The sequence below is a fragment of the Leucopleurus acutus genome, assembly GCF_964270905.1.
Source record: "Leucopleurus acutus genome assembly, chromosome: 8".
Taxonomy (NCBI): domain Eukaryota; kingdom Metazoa; phylum Chordata; class Mammalia; order Artiodactyla; family Delphinidae; genus Leucopleurus; species Leucopleurus acutus.
The window spans coordinates 96191355-96215784 of record NC_139151.1 but is presented as its reverse complement, the minus strand read 5'-3'; the positions used below and the strand labels follow the sequence as shown (position 1 = coordinate 96215784).

General features: G+C 38.4%; 1 protein-coding gene across 2 annotated transcripts in view; it reads left to right on the top strand.

Moving 5' to 3' along the window:
• The window catches only part of CKAP5 (cytoskeleton associated protein 5), a 109495-nt gene that overhangs the window by 15379 nt on the left and 69686 nt on the right, over positions 1-24430 (top strand). For both annotated transcript variants that reach the window (XM_082844028.1, XM_082844029.1), the window contains exons 2-4: positions 19811-19904; positions 20393-20586; positions 22945-23151. In XM_082844028.1, the coding sequence (XP_082700154.1) occupies positions 19848-19904; positions 20393-20586; positions 22945-23151 (458 nt within the window). In that variant the 5' untranslated portion in view covers positions 19811-19847. The remainder of the gene's footprint in view (positions 1-19810; positions 19905-20392; positions 20587-22944; positions 23152-24430) is intronic.

Sequence of the window (24430 nt, the reverse complement as noted above, 5' to 3'; positions counted from 1 at the left end):
TAGTGGCTGTATCAATTTACATTCCCACCAACAGTGCGGGAGGGTTCTGTTGTGGGAGTTCTTGATATTCTCTGGATATTAACCCCTTATCAGATAAATGATTTATAAATATTTTCTTGCCTTCTGTAGGTTATCTTTTCACTCTGTTTATTGTGTCCTTTGATACACAAAAGTTTTTAAGTTTGATATAGTCCCCATTGTCCTATTAATTTTTATGTATGGTGTAAGGTAAACGTCCAACTTCATTCTTTTGCATGTAGCTATCCAGTTTTTCCAGTCACCATTTGTTGAAGAGACCATCCTTTCCCCTTTGAATGGTCTTGGCACCCTTGTCATAGATCATTTTACCCTAAACGCAAGGGATTATTTTTGGGTTCTCTATTCTGTTCCATTGGTCTGTTTGTCTTTATGCCACTACCACACTGTTTTGATCATTGTGGCTTTTTAATGTGTTTTGGAATCAAGAAGAGAGCCCTGCAACATTTTTTTTTCAAAAGTGTTTTGACTATTCAGGGTCCTTTGAGATTCCATATGAATTTTAGGATTAATTTTTCTATTTCTACAAAAAAAATGCTGTTGGAATTTTGAGAGAGATTGTGTTGAATCTATAGATTATTTTCTGATATATGGAATCTTAATAATACTAAGTCTTCCAATCCATGGGTATGGGATGTCTTTTCATTTATTTGTGTCTTCTTTAATTTCTTTCAGCATTGTTCTGTAGTTTTCAGTGTACAAGTCTTTCATCTCCTTGGTTAGATTTATTCCCAAATATTTTGTTCTTTTCAATGCTATTGTAAGTGGAGTTGTTTAAACTAACACAACTTTGTAAATGAACTATACTCCAATAAAAAAATTTTTTAAGTTTATTTTAGTATATGTAAGTTATACCTCAGTAAACCTGACTTAAAAGTTCTTAGATTGGGGGACCTCTTCTCCCTCTGATCCTCAGTTAACACTACTTCTGACAGCTGAGAACACAGGTAACTAGGAGCAGTCGGGGGAGGGGGGGGACGCTGCTATACGTTTTCATTTTAGTTTTAAAAGGAATGTAACAGAAAAGGCAGACAGTATTTGTTGAGCGTTATGTATTTTATTTACCAAATACTTAATGTATAGCAATTAATTCTAGGCACTTTACAAATATAATAAACTTAACTCATTTAATTCTCCTAATAACCCAGTAAGGTGAAAAAATTCCTCATTTTACAAATAGAAAACAGAAGCACAGAGAGATAGGAGTTGTCTAAAACCACACAGCTAATAAACGGCACAACCAGATTTGAACTAAGCATTCTGGCCCCAGAGTCCATGCTCTTAATCTCTAACTTGGCCTCTTTCCTTCACTGAATATGATCTAATAAGGAATTCCAGTTAATGCTTAAAACTTCTTTCCCCCTTGCTCTGGCTATGTGTACAATAAATATTTTTCTTATCTCTGCTTGATTTGTTGCAGGAAAAACATTACAATGAAGAAGGATTTTTTAAAAGCACAAGAAATGCCACCTTTCTAATATATGAATTATCATTTTCCCATGTTTTCTTCCATATATAATATTTGCTAAATCATTTCCTAAACAGTTTCAACTTTGCCCTGTTAAGGAGAATACTTCTATCTGGTAATTTGTTGAATTATGAAGGTTTTACATGTCCAGTTGAGTCTCTTCATGGTATAGTAAAGAAAAGGATACAGTAACCAAAATAAGATGGGCTGTGTTTGGGCTGTGATATTTGGTAAGATATCTAAGTATTACTTAGGAATATTTATATAAAATGTCTTTGCTTTGGGGCAAAAGATATAAATCTGATTGTACTGAGCTGTACAGTAAATGGATTTTTTTCTCTCTAAATTCTTAATTCACTAATAAACACAGCACTGGGTATTATCCATTTGTGTGTGTGCATGCGCACATATACTCACTGCAGTATGCTTATTGAAGTTATCTGGACTCCTGTGTCAAAATAAGTGTTGGTCATACCTTTTGTGTTAATTATTTATTGAGTATTCATTTGGTATCACACAGAAAAAAGATGAGTGAGCTACATTCCAACCCTTGCCCTTGAGGTGCTCACAATCTAATGGGAAGGCTGATCTACAAACTGTTACTCTCAGAGCAGTGTGATAAGCTTGATACAGACAGAATGAAAGAAGGTCTTAATTACTTAATTCAAAAGTATCATTCACAGTTAAATGCACTTTAAAATGAGATTTTTTTGGCAGTTCAAAATCAGACTATTCTAATCTGAATCAGTATCTCTTCATGATAACCTTAGCCTAGAATTTTCTAAGACCTTCAGAATAAGGGTAATCTGGGTCTGCTCCATATTAGAGCAGTCTTTGGGCCTGTTCTTTGGAATCTAAATTTCCTCTTGAACCCCTTTTTGGGATAGAAGATGTTAGGGCACTTGTAAATGGTCTTTAGCTTTACTAAATTGATTCCCATAGAGGTTTGGTGGTGGCTTACGGTTTTAATAAGGTATGTTTATTCATCAAGATTAGATGAAGGTAACACCAGCTTAATAACCACATAAATTTCTTTCCTGACAGTTATAAAGGAGACACAGAATGCATACAAACCTTATAATCTGAGATTGAGGAAAAATTCCTCCTATGAAAAGAAATTCAAAATTCATTAATGACCTGTGGAGACCTCAGAGACCATTACTTAACTCCCTGAGATATTAATCCAGTTTCTCCTACAATTTTTCACAAGAACTCTTCATATTACATTAGATGACTGCACATCACAATTGTATTTGCACGCAAGATTTCTTTATCTACATAGACTTGTAGTGAATTCTTGGCCAATGTTTCAAAGATCACATTTTACTCACAAGAAGGAGAATGTTATTTTGCCCCCTACTTCCGTCTTCTATCGTTGTCTAGGATTCCTCATGTTGTACAGAAGAGAAAGAAGTCACTGAGAGGGTGAGGTGAAGCAGTGCAGGCTGTCAGAATTCTTTTCTGTGCCTTTGAGTTGCCATTTGAAAAACACTAACCGCTGAAGTTAATGGAAGAAGCCACTTACATAATGGGGGCTATATGTTTACCCTGATGCTTTGACTGTTTCCTGCAGCAACTTTTTTCGCCCCTGGAGGAGGAATTAGGATTGTGATAGTAAGAACAGGTCACCTCCTTTGTTTCTGGAACATTATCTGTGTTGCCACAAAAAAAGAGGTCCCCACCCAGCTGCGGTGGAGTTTCCCTAGCTGGGCCTCTATTCACCTCTTGCCTTGGAAGCCCTCTGGGCTGGAAGGAGCGCCCTGGGTCCTGCAGACCTCTGAGCAAAGGCACGCTGCGGCCCCTTTAAGCCGTCAGTGTGTGCTGGGGCGGGGGCGAGGTGGGGCGGGCACTCTGACAGTGAGCTCTGGGCCCCGCCCCCGAGGAGGCGTTTCTCAGCGGCCTCGGCACCAATGCCACCACCGCCCCCGCCCGTCCGGTATTCCTGCAGATTCTGCCTCGGACCGTAGGGCCCCGACCTCTCCCTGCCTGGGGAGCGTAAGTGTCAAACTGCGGGCTAGGGTCAAGCATCCCGTGCCCATGCCGGAAGTCCTGGTGGACTGTACAGGGGACTTTCCTGGCCTATCAGAGGCTAAGGCGGCGAAAGAGCGTAAACAATGCCGGCTGCAGTGAGCTAAAGCCTGGGGCATCTGCTCTACTTCTGGGTGGTGACAGCGGCCCTAGGGTGCTGGTCTGGATATGCAGTGGTTGAGCGGTGCCCAGAACCTAGCTTTGCCCCAGCCTGGTTCCTACTTGGAGTGAGGCGAGGATTGCTTTTACCCTGTATAATCCAACTAAGCTAGATGGGTGGAGCTGGATCTAGTGCCCTGGGCCTTGGGTCCTTAGCCTGGCATTTGGAGACCTGGGTAGCTTTGGGATGAGTAAGCATTAGATTTTCAGCTACCTTGGTACAATTGAGCAGTAACTCTGAAAGTTGACCTAATTCACAGCCGGGTTTAGCTCTGTGTCTCCCCAGAGGCCTGTGTTACTAGAGTCCCCCTTTTGAAGACACTGACGGTGATCATCTATTAGGGAGAGTCAGTTAACCCTCTTTCCCACTGATACGAATAGCACCGTGTGAAAGAGTCAGCTCTTTACCCCTCTCTGAAGGAACTGGTGGGAGGCCACCATCCCAGGACTAGTACAGTAAGCCCACCCAAGTTTGTTGAGATAACCTACTAGAGGAGCAGTTCGCATTTCTGGCCCCCTGATAATGCAGAATACTACAAGAGGATAACACTTGTCGTTGTTAATGAGAATTACCTGGAGGTAGTGAGATTTTTTTAAATTAGAGGGAAAGGCTTGTCATTTTTGTTACTGGCTACTTAAGTGATGAGATTTTGTCTCGCTTAGCCAAGTAATAAAATTTAAAGTTTTCTGTGACAGTTACATAATTGCTATGCTTCTTTAATCCAGTTGGCCTTCTTAGACATAGATTGAGTAAAGATTTCTGGGCATGTATGTGTATTTTGTCTTATCCTTGTTTTCTAATTATTTCCTTTTTTGAGCAAATTTACATCATTCTTTATTGGTCGTTCAAAGGGTTTGCTTTTTCTTTTTTCTTTTTTTTTTTTTTTGCGGTACGCGGGCCTGTCACTGCTGTGGCCTCTCCCGCCGCGGAGCACAGGCTCCGGATGCACAGGCCCAGCGGCCATGGCTCACGGGCCCAGCCTCTCCGCGGCATGCGGGATCCTCCCGGACCGGAGCACGAACCCGTGTCCCCTGCATCGGCAGGCGGACTCTAAACCACTGCGCCACCAGGGAAGCCCAGGGTTTGCTTTATGAGTGGGCAGAATTTTTCCTCAAACTTCCCTCAGACTCATTCTGTGCTTCTGCAGTAGCATTTCCTTAGCCAGAAGTGAGAGTCCAGGAATGGTAATCAGATCTAGATCTCTTGTGTTGTGATAGTGAAGAGCTTTTGAAGGTCAAGAGCTTGAGAATTAGCCATAAAATAGTTTTACTGTCATAGCTTCTTCTTCTTTTAGCTTTAGATAGCTAAAACAGTATGTTTAGTAGCTGTATAACTATTTTTATAAGATGTCGTGGTACAGGAATTTAAAGTAAAAGGACACTACACATGGACCCTTGAGTGATGGGGAAGAGTGGTGGGTGGGCTGAGACATAGGAGACAAAGGTTCTAGCCCAACTCTAACATTACTGATGACTTAATCTCCCTGTGCCTTACTTTTAGCTGGTTGATGAATGAGAAAATGCATAGATTGCAGGGGTCTATATGTTAATGATAGTACATTATGCACACTTAAATATTGAACACTAAACTGAAATTTATTCTGAGTTCAGAGTTTACTCCAAGTTGTGTCTTTATGTATGTCTTTGGAAACATTTCTTAACCTTTGGTCTAAAAATAAATAATTACATCTAAACCTTCTTCAGCAGTAGTGTGGACTTTATGGTACTTGAGCTCTTTGGAAGACATTTTAGATACAGCCGTGGTATAAAATGATAATATTTCCGTGGAACAGATATATTTTAGCTGACTCCCTTGCCTTTTCCTCTGTTTTAGGCTAGGGTAAAACCTCCTGAGAGTGCCGAATAATTTGAAATTTCTGAGTATTTGTAGTATTGACTAGACTGAACCATAGCAAGCATCATATATAGGTCAAATTAATTTTATTAATGCTTCTCTTTGTTGGCAATTTTATTTACTCTTAAAGCATCAAACCTTGCTATGTAATGAAGACTTGGTTTCATACATCTATGTTTATAGAATGTTTATATGTTTATAAAATCCAGAACCCTCTGTTCATTCCTGGTCCCACATTTCCAGCCACTTGAAGATCATATTTCTCAAGTCTAAAACCAAACTCATCATATTCTTAACCTCTCCTCCACTCCCCCAAAACAAACAACTCAGAACTTTCTTCTGAGATTTTTCTGTCATTAGCACCACTGTTCTCCAAGTCATGTAGACTGGAGCCTCCTACTAGGTCTCCTACATCCTTAGTTGCTAAGGCTTATTGATTCTGCTTCTTTAATGTAATTCCCTTCAGTCTCCTCTGCTCATCCTTTCCATTCCTAGGAGTCTGGCTTCTATTTATCTTTGTCCTCGAGTACTGCAGTAATTTCCTATCAGGACTCTACTTTTTCTCCCTTCCAATTCATTCTGCATAGATTTATCTTTCTAAAGTAATTAGGATCATGTCATTGCCCTGCTTCAGGTCATCAGCATCCTCTGCTGTTTAGCTTAATATTCAAGATTATACATGATTTGACCCTAGTTTGTCTTTCTGGTCTTATACTTAATAAATGGAGCCATTTAGTGTTCCCTAAACATGCTTAGTACTTTTCTACTTCCAAGACTTTGCCTTTCTTGTTTTCTCAGCCTAAAATATCTCTTCTCCACTCCTGGTTTTGTTTTTGTTTTTATTTTTTTAAATCTACCTATCATTTATCACTGAGCTCAGATGTCATCCTTTCTATGAGATTTTTCACTGACCATCCCTTGCTCACTGGCGGTTGATCCTGTCTTTGAACTCCCTTAACCCTTATTTGTCTCTTGCTTAGGGCACTTTCCACATATAATACATTTTGTATTATGGTTATTTGTTTAGACATCTACTTTTACTCCTGTGAACTCCTTGAGTCATGGTTTACCCATAGGGAAATTCATCAAATGAATGCTTTAGGTAAAATTGGAATGGAGTAACTCCTTAGTGTTAGATCCTATTATTTTACACCCAGCCCATTCACATGTAAAATGATCGGCAACTTTAACAAATCACTCTTATCTCCTAAGGACTTCTGTTAGTAAACTTTGTTAGTTTGTTTTTGTAACAGTTTTAATGAGATACATAATTTACGTACCATTCACCCATTTAAAGTGTACAATTCACTGACTTTCAGTATATTCATAGATTTGTGCAGCCATCACTAACAGTCAATTTTAGAACACTTTCATTACCCCAAAAAGAAACCCCGCACTCCTTAACACCCTTCTAATATCCCCAAACACCCCAGTCATAGGCAACCTCTCATCTACTTTCTGTCTCTATAGATTTGCCTATTCTGGACATTTTATATAAATGGAATTATATAATAAGTGGTCCTTTGCAACTGACTTCTTTCACTTAATATAATGTTTTCAAGGTTCATCCATGTTGCAGCATGTATCAGTACTTCACTTCTTTTGTGTGTGTACACATAACGTAAAATTCACCATCTTAAGCATTTTTAAATATACAACTCAGTGGCATTAAATGCATTTGTAATGTTGTGTAGCTACCACCATCCATCTCCATAATTCTTTTCATCTTGTAGAACTGAAATTTTACACCCATTCAACAGTAACCCGTCATTACCCTTCTCCATCCATCTGCTGGCAACAATCATTCTACCTTCTATCTCTATGATTTTGACTACTCTAAGTACTTGATATAAGTGGAATCATACACTGTTTGTCTCTTTGTGGCTGGCTTAATTTCACTTAACATAACGTCTTCAAGGTTCACTCAGGTTATAGCATGTCCGAATTTCTGTCCTTTTTAAGCTGAATGATATTCTTTTGTATGTGTATACCACATTTTGCTTATCCATTCATCCATCAGTGGTCACTTGGGTTGCTTCCATATTTTAGCTGTTGTGAGTAATGCTGCTATGAACATGGGTGTACAGATATCTCTTCAAGATCCTGCTTTCGATTATTTTGGGCATATACCCAGAAGTGGAATTGCTGGATCATATTGTCATTCTGTTTTAATTTTTTGAGGAACGGCCATACTGTTTTCCACAGTAACTGTACCATTTTACATTGTCACCAACAGTGTACAAGGGTTCCAATTTCTCCATATCCTTGCCAACATTTGTTGTTTCCTGGGTTTTTGATAGTAGCCATCCTAATAGGTGTGAGGTAATACTTGTAGTTTTGATTTGCATTTCCCTAATGTTTGTAATCTTGAGCATCTTTTCATGTGCTTATTGGCCATTTGTCTGTCTTTGGATGAATGTCTAATCAAGTTCTTTGCCCATTTTTTAATCAAGTTGTTTGCTTTTTTTGTTGTTGAGTTTTAAGAATTCTTTATAGTACTTAATTTTTATTACTGAATCATACTCCATTCTGTGGATTTACCACGTTTTATCTATTTATCAGTGGATAGAGGTTTGGGTTGTTTCCACTCTTTGGCTATTATGAATGTTAGTTTGGTTTTAATTTGCTGTGTATATTGAAAACAGCACTACATTTCTCTAAAGAGATCACTCAGGCCTTTAACTGGTGTGACTTTTCATGAAATTGTTGGTTTATTCTACATGTATTCCGTTTTATGAACTCTGAGGGTCCTCTTCATTACTTCCTGAATATGTTCTAAATGTTCCTAAGGCCTTTACTTTCCTTTGTGATAATGGCTAGTTAAAATTTGCAGATAGAGGCAAAGTTTAACTTACAAACAGGTAGCCACTTTAATGACTTTCCCCTACTGTCCCCCCTGCATATATTCTAGAATTATAGTTATAAATTTAAAACTAGTATGAGCTATAGAAATTATAGTCTACCACCCTTTAGTTTTTTTATTAATCTCAATGAAAGATTTTCCTTTTCAACTGGTAGAGTCAGTATTCAATGGAATAAGGGTTGTGAGGGAGAAGGGTCGGACTACGTGGATAACCCCAAATTATAATTAAAACTGTAGTCATTTCTTTCTTACGCAAAGACAGGTTAACAGTGTTCTGAGGCCCAACTGGGTAGTTAGGCTTGATTATTCGGCAGCTGCTGATTAGGGATGATTCCCCCTTACCAACTAACTGTATTTTAAATTTCCCTAAATTACCTAAGTCCTTTGGAGGCAAATAAACTTGTCTTTCATATATACTCTCATTTGCCCTTTATATTTTTATTGAGTTAAGTAATCACCAAAATAATTCTTACTATTTATACTGTAGAGTGTGAATAGATTTCACTATAGATAATGTAGAAACCATATGTAGGTCAGTTGTAGGAATTTCACCAAACTAGGTATCAAGCAATCTCTTTCAGGGATTTCCCTGGTGGCACAGTGGTTAAGAATCCGTCTGCCAATTCAGGGGCCACGGGTTCGATCCCTGGTCCGGGAAGATCCCACATGCTGCGGAGCAACTAAGCCTGTGCACCACAACTACTGAGCCTGTGCTCTAGAACCCACGAGCCACAAATACTGAGTGTGTGTGCCACAACTACTGAAGCCTGCGTGCCTAGAGCCTGTGCTCCGCAACAAGAGAAGCCACCGCAATGAACCACAGCATAGAGTAGCCCCCGCTCACCACAAGTAGAGAAAACCCGTGTGCAGCAATGAAGACCCAACGCAGCCAAAAATAAATTAAAAAAAAGAAATCTCTTTTAGACCATTCTCCCCTACTTAAGTGACATTGGGCAGGACGCTGAACCTCTTTTTCCCCATATGTAAAAAGAGGATAATGATACTTTATTTATTTATTTGACCCTTTTGAAGATAGAGATTAATAAGACAAAAGGCTTTTGCTCAAGAGAATCTTATAGTTTAGTAAGAGTCACATAACTAAGAATAATATGAAAAAGAAAGAAACTAAACCTGAATGAGATAATATAACAGCGTGCTTGCATTTACATTATGAAATACATAGAAAATGAATGATTGTAAAAATACATGTAAAATATAAAGTGCTACTGAAATACAGGATGGATGTTAACCATTATTTTAACTAGGGACTTTGAGATGATTGTAAGCAGTGCCCTAAAGTCTTTTTTTTTTTTTTTTTTACAATTCTACATTCACATTTATTTATCTAATACAATGGAAATACAAAGGAGAAAATAAAGTCTCAATAAATAAAGGACAGAGCTAGCTTTTTTAAACCTTTCATATTTTACTCTTAAAACTACTGTTGTCCAACAACATTTATATATCATAGTGTTTCCACATCAAAACTGATGGCAGAGTTACATGTCCTCAGGGAATGCCCTAAAGTTTTTGATCATAGAATTTGAAAGGTTGTAGATCAAGAGATTTTAAGCTGGGTTAGAATTCAGGGACTCTGTAAATTTGTATGGAAAAATAATTACATCTTTATTTGCACTAATCTTATAACTGAAATTTCTTTTTCTTTCTTTCTTTTTTTTTTTTTGGTCTGCATTGGCTCTTTGTTGCTGCGTGCGGGCTTTCTGGTTGCAGAGAGCGGGGGCTACTCTTCATCGCAGCGTGCGGGCTTCTCATTGCAGTGGCTTGCTTGTTGTGGAGCATGGGCTCTAGGTGTGCGAGCTTCAGTAGTCGTGGCACCTGGGCTCAGTAATTGTGGCACACGGGCTTATTTGCTCCACGGCATGTGGGATCTTCCCGGACCAGGGATCGAACCCCGTGTCCCCTGCATTGGCAGGTGGATTCTTAACCACTGTGCCACCAGGGAAGTCCTAACTGAAATTTTGACATTTTCTTCAGTTAATAATGTAGGCAATAAACTACAATAATATTATAAGAACCTATGCCTTTGTCACCAATAGAAATCATTTTCATAATCATGTTATGTAGTATATAAAAATATTTTTAGGGCTTCCCTGGTGGCGCAGTGGTTGAGAGTCCGCCTGCCGATGCAGGGGACACGGGTTCGTGCCCCAGTCTGGGAAGATCCCACATGCCGTGGAGTGCCTGGGCCCGTGAGCCATGGCCGCTGAGCCTGCGCGTCCGGAGCCTGTGGTCCGCAACGGGAAAGGCCACAACAGTGAGAGGCCCGCGTAAGGTAAAAAATATATATATACATATATATATATTTTTTTATTCATAACAAGAGTTACAGTAGTTATTAAATCTGCTGCTGGATTTTATTTAATATATTAATGGAGAAGCCCATATATTCACATTTCAAAATATTTTGATAACTATATTTCAACATAACTATATTATATTCAACATATATAACTATTTCAACATAACTGATTTAATATGATCATATATTTTATGCATTAAACAATATTCTGAGGTGCCTATAGACTTGCTCTTTTAATCCTATAAAATTCCAAAATAAAGTCAACTGTAATTTAGAAATGAAATAAATTCAAATTTGGGATGCCAAATAATGATAGTAAGTTGCTAACATTTTTTGAGCCCTTGCTAGATGCCAAGTACCTAGTCTAAGAGCTTTACATGTACTGACTCATTTAATCCACACAACAATTCTCTGAGGTATGTATTATTATTCCCACTTTACACACAAGCATGCTGAGGCAATATATATTTGGCTAAGTAACTTACCCAAGGCCTCAACCTCAAGTTAGTGGTGGTTTTGAAGATACAGAATTCTTTTAATTTTTTTTAAGTGTAGATTTGCAGCCAGACATAGAAAGTAATAAAGTTTCCCTCAAGTAGCAAAAACTCAAATTTGATAAGACTGTTACTGCATTTTGAGTTATTGTGGGTTTTTTTTCTTTCCCCAGCATACATTAATTGATCATTTTATATGTGTCAGACACTGTACATGGTGGTCTAAGGGGCTCATCTACCTGTCCTGTAGATGCTGGTTTCATCTAAACTCTAACCTGGGGCTCTTCTCACTATGTACTCTCCCTCAGTACTATCATCCACCCCCTTGGTTTTAATTACATTTATCTACTGATAACTCCTAAATTTTTATCTCTCTCTTGAATACCAGGCTTGAATCTCCAGCTGCTTCCCGCATCTACCCTCGTCTAGTGTACATGTCAAACTCAGCTTGCCCAAAACTTCATTTTCATCTGTGTCTTATACTCTTTCTACAGTCACTCAATAAAGACAGTCCTTGACATTCCTTGTAGCTCTAAAATCCATCCCGTTTTCTCCACCTGCATTGCTACTACTCTAAGTTCCAGGCCATCATCATCCTTCATTTAGATTACAGCCTTCTAACTGATTTCCCTCCATTGTTAACTGCCTTCCAAGACATTCTTTACATTGCTTTTATATTTACATTATATAGTCTTTGAAAAATGCAAGTTTGGTAGCATATGAAATTCTCCTGTCTACAGTCCTTCAAAGTCTCCTTCTACCTTTGGGATAAAGTCTAAATTCCTTAACATTGCTTACAAGACCTTCCAGGGTCTGATTTGGACTACTTTCTAGCCTTACTCTTTATACCCTTTCACTTTTCTTGTTGCATTTTATACTTTAGCCTTGCTGAACTTTTTTCAGTTCCTCAAATCACTATAATAAAAGAAGATAGAATAGATGTTATGGCAGTTTCTAAACACTTACCTCTATTTCTGTACTTATCTCTGAATGATAAGTTTGTGAAACAGCACAAGTCTTTGGACCACACTTTTAGTAGATTTAAACTACAGTATACCACATGGATGAATTTTACAAATGAAACATTGAATGAAAAAAGCAACTTATGGAAGACTACAACATTTTTCTAAGGCTCACAAACAAGCACAGTTAATTTTATTTAGGAATATGTGACTGACTACAGCATAGAACCAGGTGAACTTTAGGAAAGTGCTTCTGTGGTAAGAAGGATGGGGTAGGAAAGAAATGCACAGGTGCAGTAATAATATTAGTAGTGTCCTAATTTTCAGTTTGAGTGGTAGGTCAATATATCAATTTTATTGTAATGCTTCCTAACACATATATTGTATATATTTTCTTATATATGTAAAAAATTAAATTGTAAAATTATTTTAAAATTAAAATAATTATGGGGAAAAATTAGTGAAGTGCTTTTTTTCTTAGTATATTGATCCTGGAAAACGATAAATACAGAGCAGTAGTCCTCAGTGTCACACGTATACACAAAACACTATCCATTATTTCAGTGGCTGGGAAAGTTTTGTGTTTTTTTAATAAATTTATTTATTTATTTTAAAATTTTTGGCTGTGTTGGGTCTTTGTTGCTGTACGCAGGCTTTCTCTACTTGCAATGAGCGGGGGCTACTCTTCGTTGGCAGTGCACAGGCTTCTCATTGTTGTGGCTTCTCTTGTTGCGGAGCACAGGCTCTAGTCGCGCAGGCTTCAGTAGTTGTGGCTTGCTGGCTCTAGAGCAGGCTCAGTAGTGGTGGCGCATGGGCTTAGTTGCTCTGCAACATGTGAGAGCTTCCCAGGCCAGGGCTCGAACCCATGTTCCTTGCATTGACAGGCAGATTCTTAACCACTGCGCCACCAGGGAAGCCCTGGGAAAGTTTTGGTATGAAGCAAGCCTTTCCTTTGAATGGAAAGCAGCAAAATCTTAAACACTAATTTTTTTAAAAAACTGAAGCTATGAAGTAGTAGAAGCCATTTCAGAAAATATAGCACAGTGACATCAATATTTTAATTTTTTTTGAAGATTTTTAATCACAGTTTCAATTTCGTTACTTGTGATTGGTCTGTTCATATTTTCTATTTCTTCCTGGTTCAGGAAGGTTATACCTTTCTAAGAATTTGTCCACAAAAAAGAGTCATGTACCAAAATGTTCATTGCAGCTCTATTTATCTCTATTTAGGAGATAGAAACAACCTAAGTGTCCATCATTGGATGAATGGATAAAGAAGATGTGGCACATATATACAATGGAATATTACTCAGCCGTAAAAAGAAACAAAATTGAGCTATTTGTAATGAGGTGGATAGACCTAGAGTCTGTCATACAGAGTGAAGTAAGTCAGAAAGAGAAAGACAAATACCGTATGCTAACACATATATATGGAATTTAAGAGAAAAAAATGTCATGAAGAACCTAGGGGTAAGACAGGAATAAAGACACAGACCTACTAGAGAATGGACTTGAGGATATGGGGAGTGGGAAGGGTAAGCTGTGACAAAGCGAGAGAGAGGCATGGACATATATACACTACCAAACGTAAGGTAGATAGCTAGCGGGAAGCAGCCGCGTAGCACAGGGAGATCAACTCTGTGCTTTGTGACCGCCTGGAGGGGTGGGATAGGGAGGGTGGGAGGGAGGGAGACACAAGAGGGAAGAGATATGGGAACATATGTATATGTATAACTGATTCACTTTGTTATGAAGCAGAAACTAACACACCACTGTAAAGCAGTTATACTCCAATAAAGATGTAAAAAAAAAAATACACATCAGAAAAAAAAAAAGAATTTGTCCATTTCTTCCAGGTTGTCCATTTTATTGGCATAGAGTTGCTTGTAGTAGTCTCTTAGGATGCTTTGTATTTCTGTGGTGTCTGTTGTAACTTCTTTTTCATTTCTAATTTTATTGATTTTAGTCCTCTCCCTCTTTTTCTTGATGAGCCTGGCTAAAGGTTTATCAATTTTGTTTATCTTTTCAAAGAACCAGCTTTTAATTTTATTGATCTTTGCTATTTTCTTTGTTTTATTTCATTAATTTCTGCTCTTTATGATTTCCTTCCTTCTACTAACTTTGGGTTTTGTTTGTTGTTCTTTCTCTAGTTCATTTAGGTGTAAGCTTAGATTGTTTATTTGAGATTTTTCTTGTTTCTTGAGGTAGGCTTGTATTGCTATAAACTTCCCTCTTAGAACTGCTTTTGCTGCATCCCATAGGTTTTGGATCTCGTGTTTTCATTGTCATTTGTCTCTAGGTATTTTTTGATTTCCTCTTTGATTTCTTCAGTGATCTCTTGGTTATTTAGTAACATATTGTTTAGCCTCCATGTGTTTGGGGTTTTTACATTTTTTTCCCTGTAATTGATTTCTAATCTCATAGCGTTGTGGTCAGAAAAGATGCTTGATATGATTTCAGTTTTCTTAAATTTACTAAGACTTGATTTGTGACCCAAGATGTGATCTATCGTGGAGAATGTTCTGTGTGCACTTGAGAAGAAAGTGTAATCTGCTGTTTTTGGACGGAATGTTGTATAAATATCAATTAAATCTATCTGGTCTATTGTGTCATTTAAAGCTTGTGTTTCCTTATTAATATTCTGTCTGGATGATCTGTCCACTGGTGTAACTAAGTGAGGTGTTTAAGTCCCCCACTATGATTGTTACTGTCAATTTCCTCTTTTAGAGCTGTTAGCAGTTGCTTTATGTATTGAGGTGCTCCTATGTTGGGTGCATATATATTTATAATTGTTATATCTTTTTCTTGGATTGATCCCTTGATCATTATGTAGTGTCCTTCCTTGTCTTTTGTGACATTCTTTATTTTAAAGTCTTTTATCTTATATGAGTATTGCTACTCCAGGTTTCTTTTGATTTCCATTTGCATGGAATATCTTTTTCCATCCCCTCACTTTCAGTCTGTTTGTGTCCCTAGGTCTGAAGTGAGTCTCTTGTAGACAGCATATATATGGATCTTGTTTTTGTATCTATTCAGCAAGCCTGTGTCTTTTGGTTGGAGCATTTAATCCATTCACGATTAAGGTAATTATTGATATGTATGTTCCTGTTACCATTTTCTTAATTGTTATGGGTTTGGTTTTGTAGGTCCTTTTCTTCTCTTGTGTTTCCCACGTAGAGAAGTTCCTTTAGCATTTGTTGTAGAGCTGGTTTGGTGATGCTGAATTCTCTTAGCTTTTGCTTGTCTGTAAAGCTTTTGATTTCTCCATCGAATCTGAATGAGATCCTGGCCAGTTAGAGTAATGTTGGTTGTAGGTTCTTCCCTTTCATCATTTAAAATATATCGTGCCACTGCCTTCTGGCTTGTAGAGTTTCTACTGAGAAATCAGCTGTTAACCTTATGGGAGCTCCCTTGTATGTTATTTGTCGTTTTTCCCTTGTTGCTTTCAATAATTTTTCTTTGTCTTTAATTTTTGTCAGTTTGATTACTGTGGGTCTTGGCTTGTTTCTCCTTGGGTTTATCCTGCCTGGGACTCTCTGCGCTTCCTGGACTTGGGTGGCTATTTCCTTTCCCATGTTAGGGAAGTTTTCGACTATAATCTCTTCAAATATTTTCTCTGGTCCTTTCTCTCTCTCTTCTCCTTTTGGAACCCCTATAATGTGAATGTTGTTGCGTTTAATGTTGTCACAGAGGTCTCCTAGGCTGTCTTCATTTCTTTTCATTCTTTTTTCTTTATTCTCTTCCACGGCAGTGAATTCCACCATTCTGTCTTCCAGGTCACTTATCCGTTCTTCTGCCTCAGTTATTCTGCTATTGATTCCTTCTAGTGTAGTTTTCATTTCAGTTATTGTATTGTTCATCTCTGTTTGTTTGTTCTTTAATTAGGTCTTTGTTAAACATTTCTTGCATCTTCTCGATCTTTGCCTCCATTCTTTTTCTGAGGTCCTGGATCATCTTCACTATCATTATTCTGAATTCTTTTTCTGAAAGGTTGCTTATCTCCACTTCATTTAGTTGTTTTTCTGGGGTTTTATCTTGTTCCTTCATCTGGTACAAAGTTCTCTTTTTATTTTGTCTGTCTTGCTGTGAATGTGGTTTTCCTTCCACAGGCTGCAGAAGTGTAGTTCTTCTTGCTTCTGCTGTCTGCCCTCTGGTGGATGAGGCTATCTAAGAGGCTTGTGCAAGCTTCCTGATGGGAGGGACTGGTGGTGGATTGAGCTGGGTGTTGCTCTGGTGGGCAGAGCTCAATAAAACTTTAATCCGCTTGTCTGCTGATGCATGGGGCTGGGTTCCCTCCCTGTTGGTTGTTTGGACTGAGGTGACCCAGCTCTGGAGCCTACCCAGCTCTTTGGTGGGGCTAATGGCAGACTCTGGGAGGGCTCACGCCAAAGAGTACCTCCCAGAACTTCTGCTGCCAGTGTCCTTGTCCCCACGGTGAGCCACAGCCACCCCCAGCCTCTGCAGGAGACCCTCTAACACTAGCAGGTACGTCTGGTTCAATCTTCAGTGGGGTCACTGCTCCTTCCCCTGGGTCCTGATGCACACACTACTTTGTGTGTGCCCTCCAAGAGTGGAGTCTCTGTTTCCCCCAGTCCTGTTGAAGTCCTGCAGTCAAATCCTGCTAGCCTTCAAAGTCTGATTCTCTAGGAATTCCTCCTTCCATTGCCGGACCCCCAGTTTGGGAAGCCTGACCTGGGGCTCAGAACCTTCACTCCAGTGGGTGGACTTCTGTGGTATAAGTGTTCTGCAGTTTGTGAGTCACCCACCCAGCAGTTGTGGGATTTGATTTTATTGTGATTGCGCCCCTCCTACCGTCTCATTGCGGCATCTCCTTTGTCTTTGGATGTGGGGTATCTTTTTGGTGAGTTCCAGTGTCTTCCTGTCGATGATTGTTCAGCAGTTAGTTGTGATGCCGGTGCTCTCGCAAGAGGGAGTGAGAGCACGTCCTTCTCCACCATCTTGAACCAGTCTCTCACTTTGCTGTATACCTGGTTTCAGGACTTAATGAAGCTCAGATTCTTGATGTCCCATTACAGAAAGAATTCAGTGAGAGACAAAGTGATAGGTAAGAAGTGGATTTATTTAGAGAGAAACACACTCCACAGACAGAGTGTGGGCCATCTCAGAAGGCGAGAGTGGCCTTGGGAGAAACACATGCCACAGACAGAGTGTGGGCCACCTCAGAAGTTGAGAAAGGCTGACATCAATATTTTATATGAGGCAGTTTAGGCTAGGTAACCTTTTTCTTCATGTTTCGAAAAGCAACCAACAAGAAAAAAAAAGTATTGCAGAGAATTCACAGAATACCAACAATCGAATATTATTGTTCACATTCTCTTGGCTGGAAAATGTTTTTAAAACTTACATTGACTGTTTCTCTTTGAAACTCAGATAGGAAAGATTGCTTTTGCAGCTCAAACTTGTGCCAAGAAAGTAACATTAGAGGTTTTTAACCCAGGTTGCATATTACAGTCACCTAGGAACTGAAAAAAAAAAATTTTTTTATTGAGGTGAAATTCATATAACATAAAATTAACCATTTTAAAGTGAACAATTCAATGGCATTTTGTACATTCACAATGTTGTGCAACCACCATCTCTGTCTAGTTCCAAAACAGTAACATTTCCATCACATCACAGTAAGACTCCTTACCCATTAAGCAATTTCTCCCCACTCCCACTCTCTCCCCCTCTCTCCTCAACCCCTGGCAACCACCAGTCTCCATCTGTCTCTATGGATTGATCTGTTCTGGATATTTCCTATGAATGGAATCATATAATATAGAACCTTTTGTGTTTGGCTTCCTTCACTTAGCATCATGTTTGTGAAATTCATCCATGCTGTAGCATGTATCAGTAAGTACTTCATTCCCATTTATAGCTGAGTAATAGTCCATCGTATGTATGTTTCACAGTTTGTTTATTCATCCATGGATAGACATTTGGGCTGATTTTTGGCCATTGTGAATAGTGCTGCTATCAATATGCATGTACATGTACTTGTTGGAGTACTTGCTTTCAATGCTTTCAGTTCTTTTAGTTGCTGTATAATATTACACAGTGAATATACCACTATTTATTCATTCTCTTTTTGATGAACTTGTAAAAAGTGTTTCCAACTTTTGACTTTTCTATGAACAACATTGCTATGAATACTCTCATACAGGTCTTCTGGTGCAGTTGGCATCAATTTCTAGGGTATATACCTAGGAATGGAGTTGCTGGATAGTGGAGTATGTGCATTTTCAATTTAAATAATGCCATACTGTTTTCCACACTGTTGTACTATTTTATCTCTCACTATTGCTGTATTAGAGTTCCTGTAGATTTGCTATTAAGGTTTGACTCCTGCTCTAAAGCACACTGCTGTTGTTTCACAGACTCTTGGGGATTTTGAAGAGAAGTCTTAATGAAAGTTCCTTTTACTCTAATAAACTTTTACAATTCAGGCTCTAATAACTTTCCCTGGGATATTTCCTACATTTTAATGGGAGGCAACAAGTTGTAAAGAAGAGGCATAGACTTGGAATCTTAGTGTGATCTCACGGCCTGTTAGCTTTGTTGTTTTGGGCAAGTTACTGAATCTTTGTGAGCCTAGTGTGTAAAGTGGGGAGAATGTCTTTCTTTCGTGTAGTTGTTGTTGGTATAATGAATCAATATGTTTAAAAAGTAGTTTGCACAGTGCCTGACTCATAGCAGATACTATCAAGGCATATATTCATTAGACAAATATTTATTGAAGACATATTTTATGTCACACCAGGACTGGGGATGGAAAGATTAAGCAAGATCCCTTTTATGTTATTTATAATATTGGAAAACTTGAAACAATTTAAGTGTCCAGTGTTAGGCTTGGTAATTATGGTACATTCATAAAATGGAGTGTAGTGCAGCCTTTAAACATCATGTTCTCAAATATGAGGAAATGTTTGTGACGATGTAAGAAAAAAATTACAAGAGGATTAGCCCTTTTTCATATAATTTATACACTGCATGTGCATTGAAAAAAATCTGGAAGGGTTCAAGTGGATACACTGCAGTGTTCATTTTGGTTACTAATTGATAGTGAAATTGTATTTTAATGCTTTCCTTCCTTATATATTTTCTATACTTTCCAGATTTTCTACAGCTAACATAGATTACATTTTTTTAAAAAATAAATTTATTTATTTTTGGCTACGTTGGGTCTTTGTTGCGGTGTGCGGGCTTCTCATTGCGGTGGCTTCTCTTGTTGCGGAGCACAGGCTCTAGGCACACGGGCTTCAGTATTTGTGGCTTATGGGCTCTAGAGCGCAGGCTCAGTAGTTGTGGCGCACGGGCTTAGTTGCTCCACAGCATGTGGGATCTTCCCGGACCAGGGCTTGAACCTGTGTCCCCTGCATTGGCAGGCGGATTCTTAACCACTGCGCCACCAGGGAATCCCTCATTTAGAATTTTTATTAACTTTTTTCGTTTACTTTTTAAATGTTCTATTAATGGAATTAAATGGGCATTTGACCAAAGAATGAGATTTTTTACTTTTGTTGGTTTACACATGCTAAAATAATAGTCTCAGAAAAATCTTTTTGTCTTTAAGAGACAGCTTGGTTGCTAGAGTTAATAGATACCGATTTTTGTCTGACCAGGAATTACTCTTAATTCTAAGAAGAAACTGGAAGCACAATGGGAGATGACAGTGAGTGGGTGAAACTGCCAGTTGATCAGAAATGTGAACACAAGGTAAGACTTTTCTGGAACTCAAATTTCAGTGTCATTGGCTTGTTTTGTCAGCAGTTATACTGTATAGTGTAGTATAAAGCTGCCTGATGATTACACAATACAACTGGAGAAACAGCCTACTTTGGAGATTGGGCAGTTTCAGGAGGAAAATTTCTCATGTTTGAATTGTTACATCTTTAATGTCATGTTACAAAGAAGTAATGACTAATACTTGGATACAAAGTGGGGTACGTTTATAGTGGCCTGTTTATGAATTCTAGAAGGCCTTGACAGAATATCATAAATATTAAACACTTATAAGAAAAAGTTTGTTAGCTAATCTTTAAAAATAAAAAAGCTATCTGGATTTCTTAAACTCCATTTTTGTTTCTAGTCTGCGGTCCTTTGTTCAAATTACCTAGTATAAGGTAGTCATTCCACCCCCCAACCCCAATGGTAGATAATAATGTCATTAAATTTTGTTTTGTTTCAAAATACTTTTCTTTTAGCTGTGGAAAGCAAGGTTAAGTGGATATGAAGAGGCCCTGAAGATCTTCCAGAAAATAAAGGATGAAAAGAGCCCAGAATGGTCCAAATTTTTAGGATTGATCAAAAAATTTGTGACTGATTCCAATGCAGTGGTTCAGTTGAAAGGATTAGAAGCTGCACTTGTTTATGTTGAAAATGCCCATGTAGCAGGAAAGTAAGTAGTTTCTTTCCAACTATTCTGGTAAAAACCCCTGTCTCGTGCTACATGGATTAATTTATGTATATTTATGGATCACTGTGCTTAGTTATTAGCACTTTTAGAGGATATTCATTTCTTAACTTTCATAGCTCCTTGACGCTTGTTTTTCATTTCAGTCTTTATCTGCTCTCAGAAGTCTAAATGGTACAAGAGATCTTTAGAGAGGAGCAAATTGGAAATCAGATCTTGAGTTTTTACCTTAAAGTTTGATGAGCAAGTGCTTTTCCTTTTGAGGCTTTTGTATGAGAATTACTCCAAGGGGGAAAATCTTTTGTAACTTTTAGAAGAAACTGAGGTGGTTAGCAAAGACGTCAAAATTTCACTGAAAACATTTGGGCATTACTTAAATCTTTTTCTACAATGGTTCCAGGCTAGGTGATCTTAGAATCACATCTTTCTCCCTATGGTCATTAGGCATTTTTATCTCTTAGGAGAGGTAATGCGAACTAAATAACCTCTATAACTCCCAGCTTATTGGATGATAGAGGTTTCCAGTCACCCCAGTCTCCCATACCTGATAAACCTGACTTTTCTAATACTAGTCTTTATGTCATTGAAAGGAGCCCTCCATACAAAAAACAAAAAAACAATGGGGACCCTTGACCTAATTGCACAAGAAATATATATACACATCCCTAGGTATCTGCATGGGAATTGGTTCCAGGACAAAAGTCCCCACCCCTACACCCTAGGATAGCAAAATCTACAGAAGCTCAAGTCCCTCACGTAAAATGGCCTAGTATTTGCATATAACCTACATATACTCTCCTGTATACTGTAACTCATTTCTAGGTTACTCTCAATACCTAACACAATGTAAATGTTGTGTAAATAATTGTAACTACAATATAAATAATGTGTAAATAGTTGTTGGCTGCATGGCAAATTCAAGTTTTGCTTTTTGGAACTTTCTGGAATTTTTTTTCCCCAATTTTTTTTTTTTTTTTTTTGCGTTATGCGGGCTTCTCACTGTTGTGGCCTCTCCCATTGCAGAGCATGGGCTCCAGACGCGCAGGCTTAGCAGCCATGGCTCACGGGCCCAGCCGCTCCGCGGCATGTGGGATCTTCCTGGACTGGGGCATGAACCCGTGTACCCTGCATTGGCAGGCAGACTCTCAACCACTGCGCCACCAGGGAAGCCCTTCCCAAATATTTTTGATACAAGTTTGGTTGAATCTGCAGATGAGGAACCCATGGATAAGGAACCCACCAATATGGAGGGCAGACTGTACTTGACTCACCTCAAAAATTATACCAAGAAGGACAGTCATTAATTTGACAGTTTTGTTAACCAGCATCAATGAGTTCCCCTTGCCATCAGTGAGACCATTGCTTTTTTAATTTCATTTTTCTTCTGATACTAGAAACTTTTTTGACAAATGCTGCATGTAATTCCAACCCACTCAGTTTCTCTCCTTTCCAGTAGTACAGGTTTTATTTAATTTAGAAGAAACTCAAAGCAATAAAGCTACTGTAAAGTCTTGCCAAGGAGTCAGGAACAGCCTTTTGTTATTAAAGGTACATATCCATTCCCTCTGTGAAGAAATTTTCTTGTCCTAAAAAGTGTTTAAAATGACTTTCAAAAATTTTCCAAAAAAGTAAGAACTCTGTAATCTTATTTTTATAAAATGTATCTGTATCTGTCTATCTATCTCTGCATATAGAAAAGTCTAGAAGGATGGATACCATAAAGTTGAAAGTAGTTTTCTCTGGGTAGTGAGATTTCAAGGGATTTTTGCTTTCTTGTTTAAATTTCCTATATGTGTAAATAGAAACTATGGTTCTGTGTCATTGTCTGTTGTGACATGTCTTAACCTCTTATGGTTTGCATAAGTTTTTTTTTTCATGTTCTTGAACATAATTTTTTTTAACTTTTTATTTTATACTGGAATATAGCCGATTAACAATGTTGTGGTAGTTTCAGGTGAACAGCGGAGGGACTCAGCCATTGATATACATATATCCATTCTCCCCCAAACTCACCTCCCATCCAGGCTGCCATATAACATTGAGCAGAGTTCCCTGTGCTATACAGTAGGTCCTTGTTGGTTATTTAAATACAGCAGTGTGTACATGTCGACCCCAACCTCCCTGGCTATCCCTTCCCTGCAGTAACCCTAAGTTCATTCTCTAAGTGTGTGAGTTTGTTTCTGTTTTACTTGAACATAAAGTTTTTAGAGTCTCATTTACTTTATTTCTCAGCATTTTTAAAAAAGTATTTGTTTCCCCCACTTTCCATGACCTTTTCCGGCTCTTTCTACTAAAGTGTGTTTTTATGTGTATGGTTGTTGTTGTTTATAATCTATATTACAGAACCACAGGGGAAGTTGTATCAGGTGTTGTGAGTAAAGTGTTCAACCAACCCAAGGCCAAAGCCAAGGAGCTAGGCATTGAGATTTGTCTAATGTACATAGAGATTGAGAAAGGAGAGGCTGTGCAAGAAGAGCTCCTGAAAGGCCTGGACAATAAGAACCCCAAGATCATAGTGGCCTGTATAGAGACACTGAGGAAAGCCTTAAGGTAAAACCTTTTCTTTTTGCTTTAGTTCTGTTAACTAGAATATCTCAATTGAGTTTGGGTTCCTGGTTTAAACAGAAATGAAAGCTGTTGGGCTTGACTTGGCAGACCATACCAACCAGAAAAGTGACCTGGAAAAGCTAAAGCCATTCCTCAAGTGTGACACTTTGTATTCAGTAATTTTAGCCTTTAAGTGTGTTGCATAGTTATTTGATCTAAATCTCTTTCTTTTTTTTCTTTTATAAATTTATTTATTTATTTATTTTTGGCTGTGTTGGGTCTTCGTTGCTGCGTGCGGGCTTTCTCTAGTTGCGGCAAGTGGGGGCTACTCTTCATTGTGGTGTGTGGACTTCTCATTTTGGTGGCTTCTCTTGCTGTGGAGCACGGGCTCTAGGTGCGTGGGCTTCAGTAGTTGTGGCACATAGACTCAGTAGTTGTGGCTCATGGGCTCTAGAGTGCAGGCTCGGTAGTTGTGGTGCACGGGCTTAGTTGCTCCGCGGCACGTGGGATCTTCCTGGACCAGGGATTGAACCCATGTCCCCTGCACTGGCAGGTGAATTCTTAACCACTGCGCCACCAGGGAAGTCCCTAAATCTCTTTCTAATAAAGATGAGCGGGGGATATTTCTGACCTTTTCTCAGATTATGAATTAACTTTTTCATGGAAAAGCACTCCTCAGGGTAAGGAGCTCTGTTTCTCTTGTTATCCTCAGGCATAAATTTATGTACCTTGAAACATTGGCTGAAGTAAACCTTTGTTTAGGTGCTTTTTAAAATAAAATAGAAGCAAATGCTATATGCCTTTAAATAGAAGCATAGCAACAGAAATAGAAAATAACTTTTACTCTTATGTAATAAGTTATTTTCAACCCTAGAATTAAGTGTTGTTTGGCAGTGAAGTTTTTCATGAATGGGATCTCTTTCAGGAACAAGTGGCTGTAATTTTCTATGGAAATCTGAATTAGACAAAACACTGGTTTGTTCTGATTTGGCAGTCCTTCTAATCTGATATCCTGTCCCCAATACTTCCACATGAGATACTTTAGAAAGCCGCTCTAGTGAAATCCTGAATGTGTGACCTGTGGGTGTGAAGATCATCCCAACTCACCTCTCTTGTGATTTTGTATATGACCTACTTCTTGGAGAATATGCTTCCTTTGGTGTTTATCTTACATGAAAGTATCAAAATTCTTAAATTTTGTTAAACTGTCTTCAATTTATGTCAGTAAACTTTGTCTTTTGCTTGGTTCATAATGTTCTTATATAAAATTTGACTTTCACTT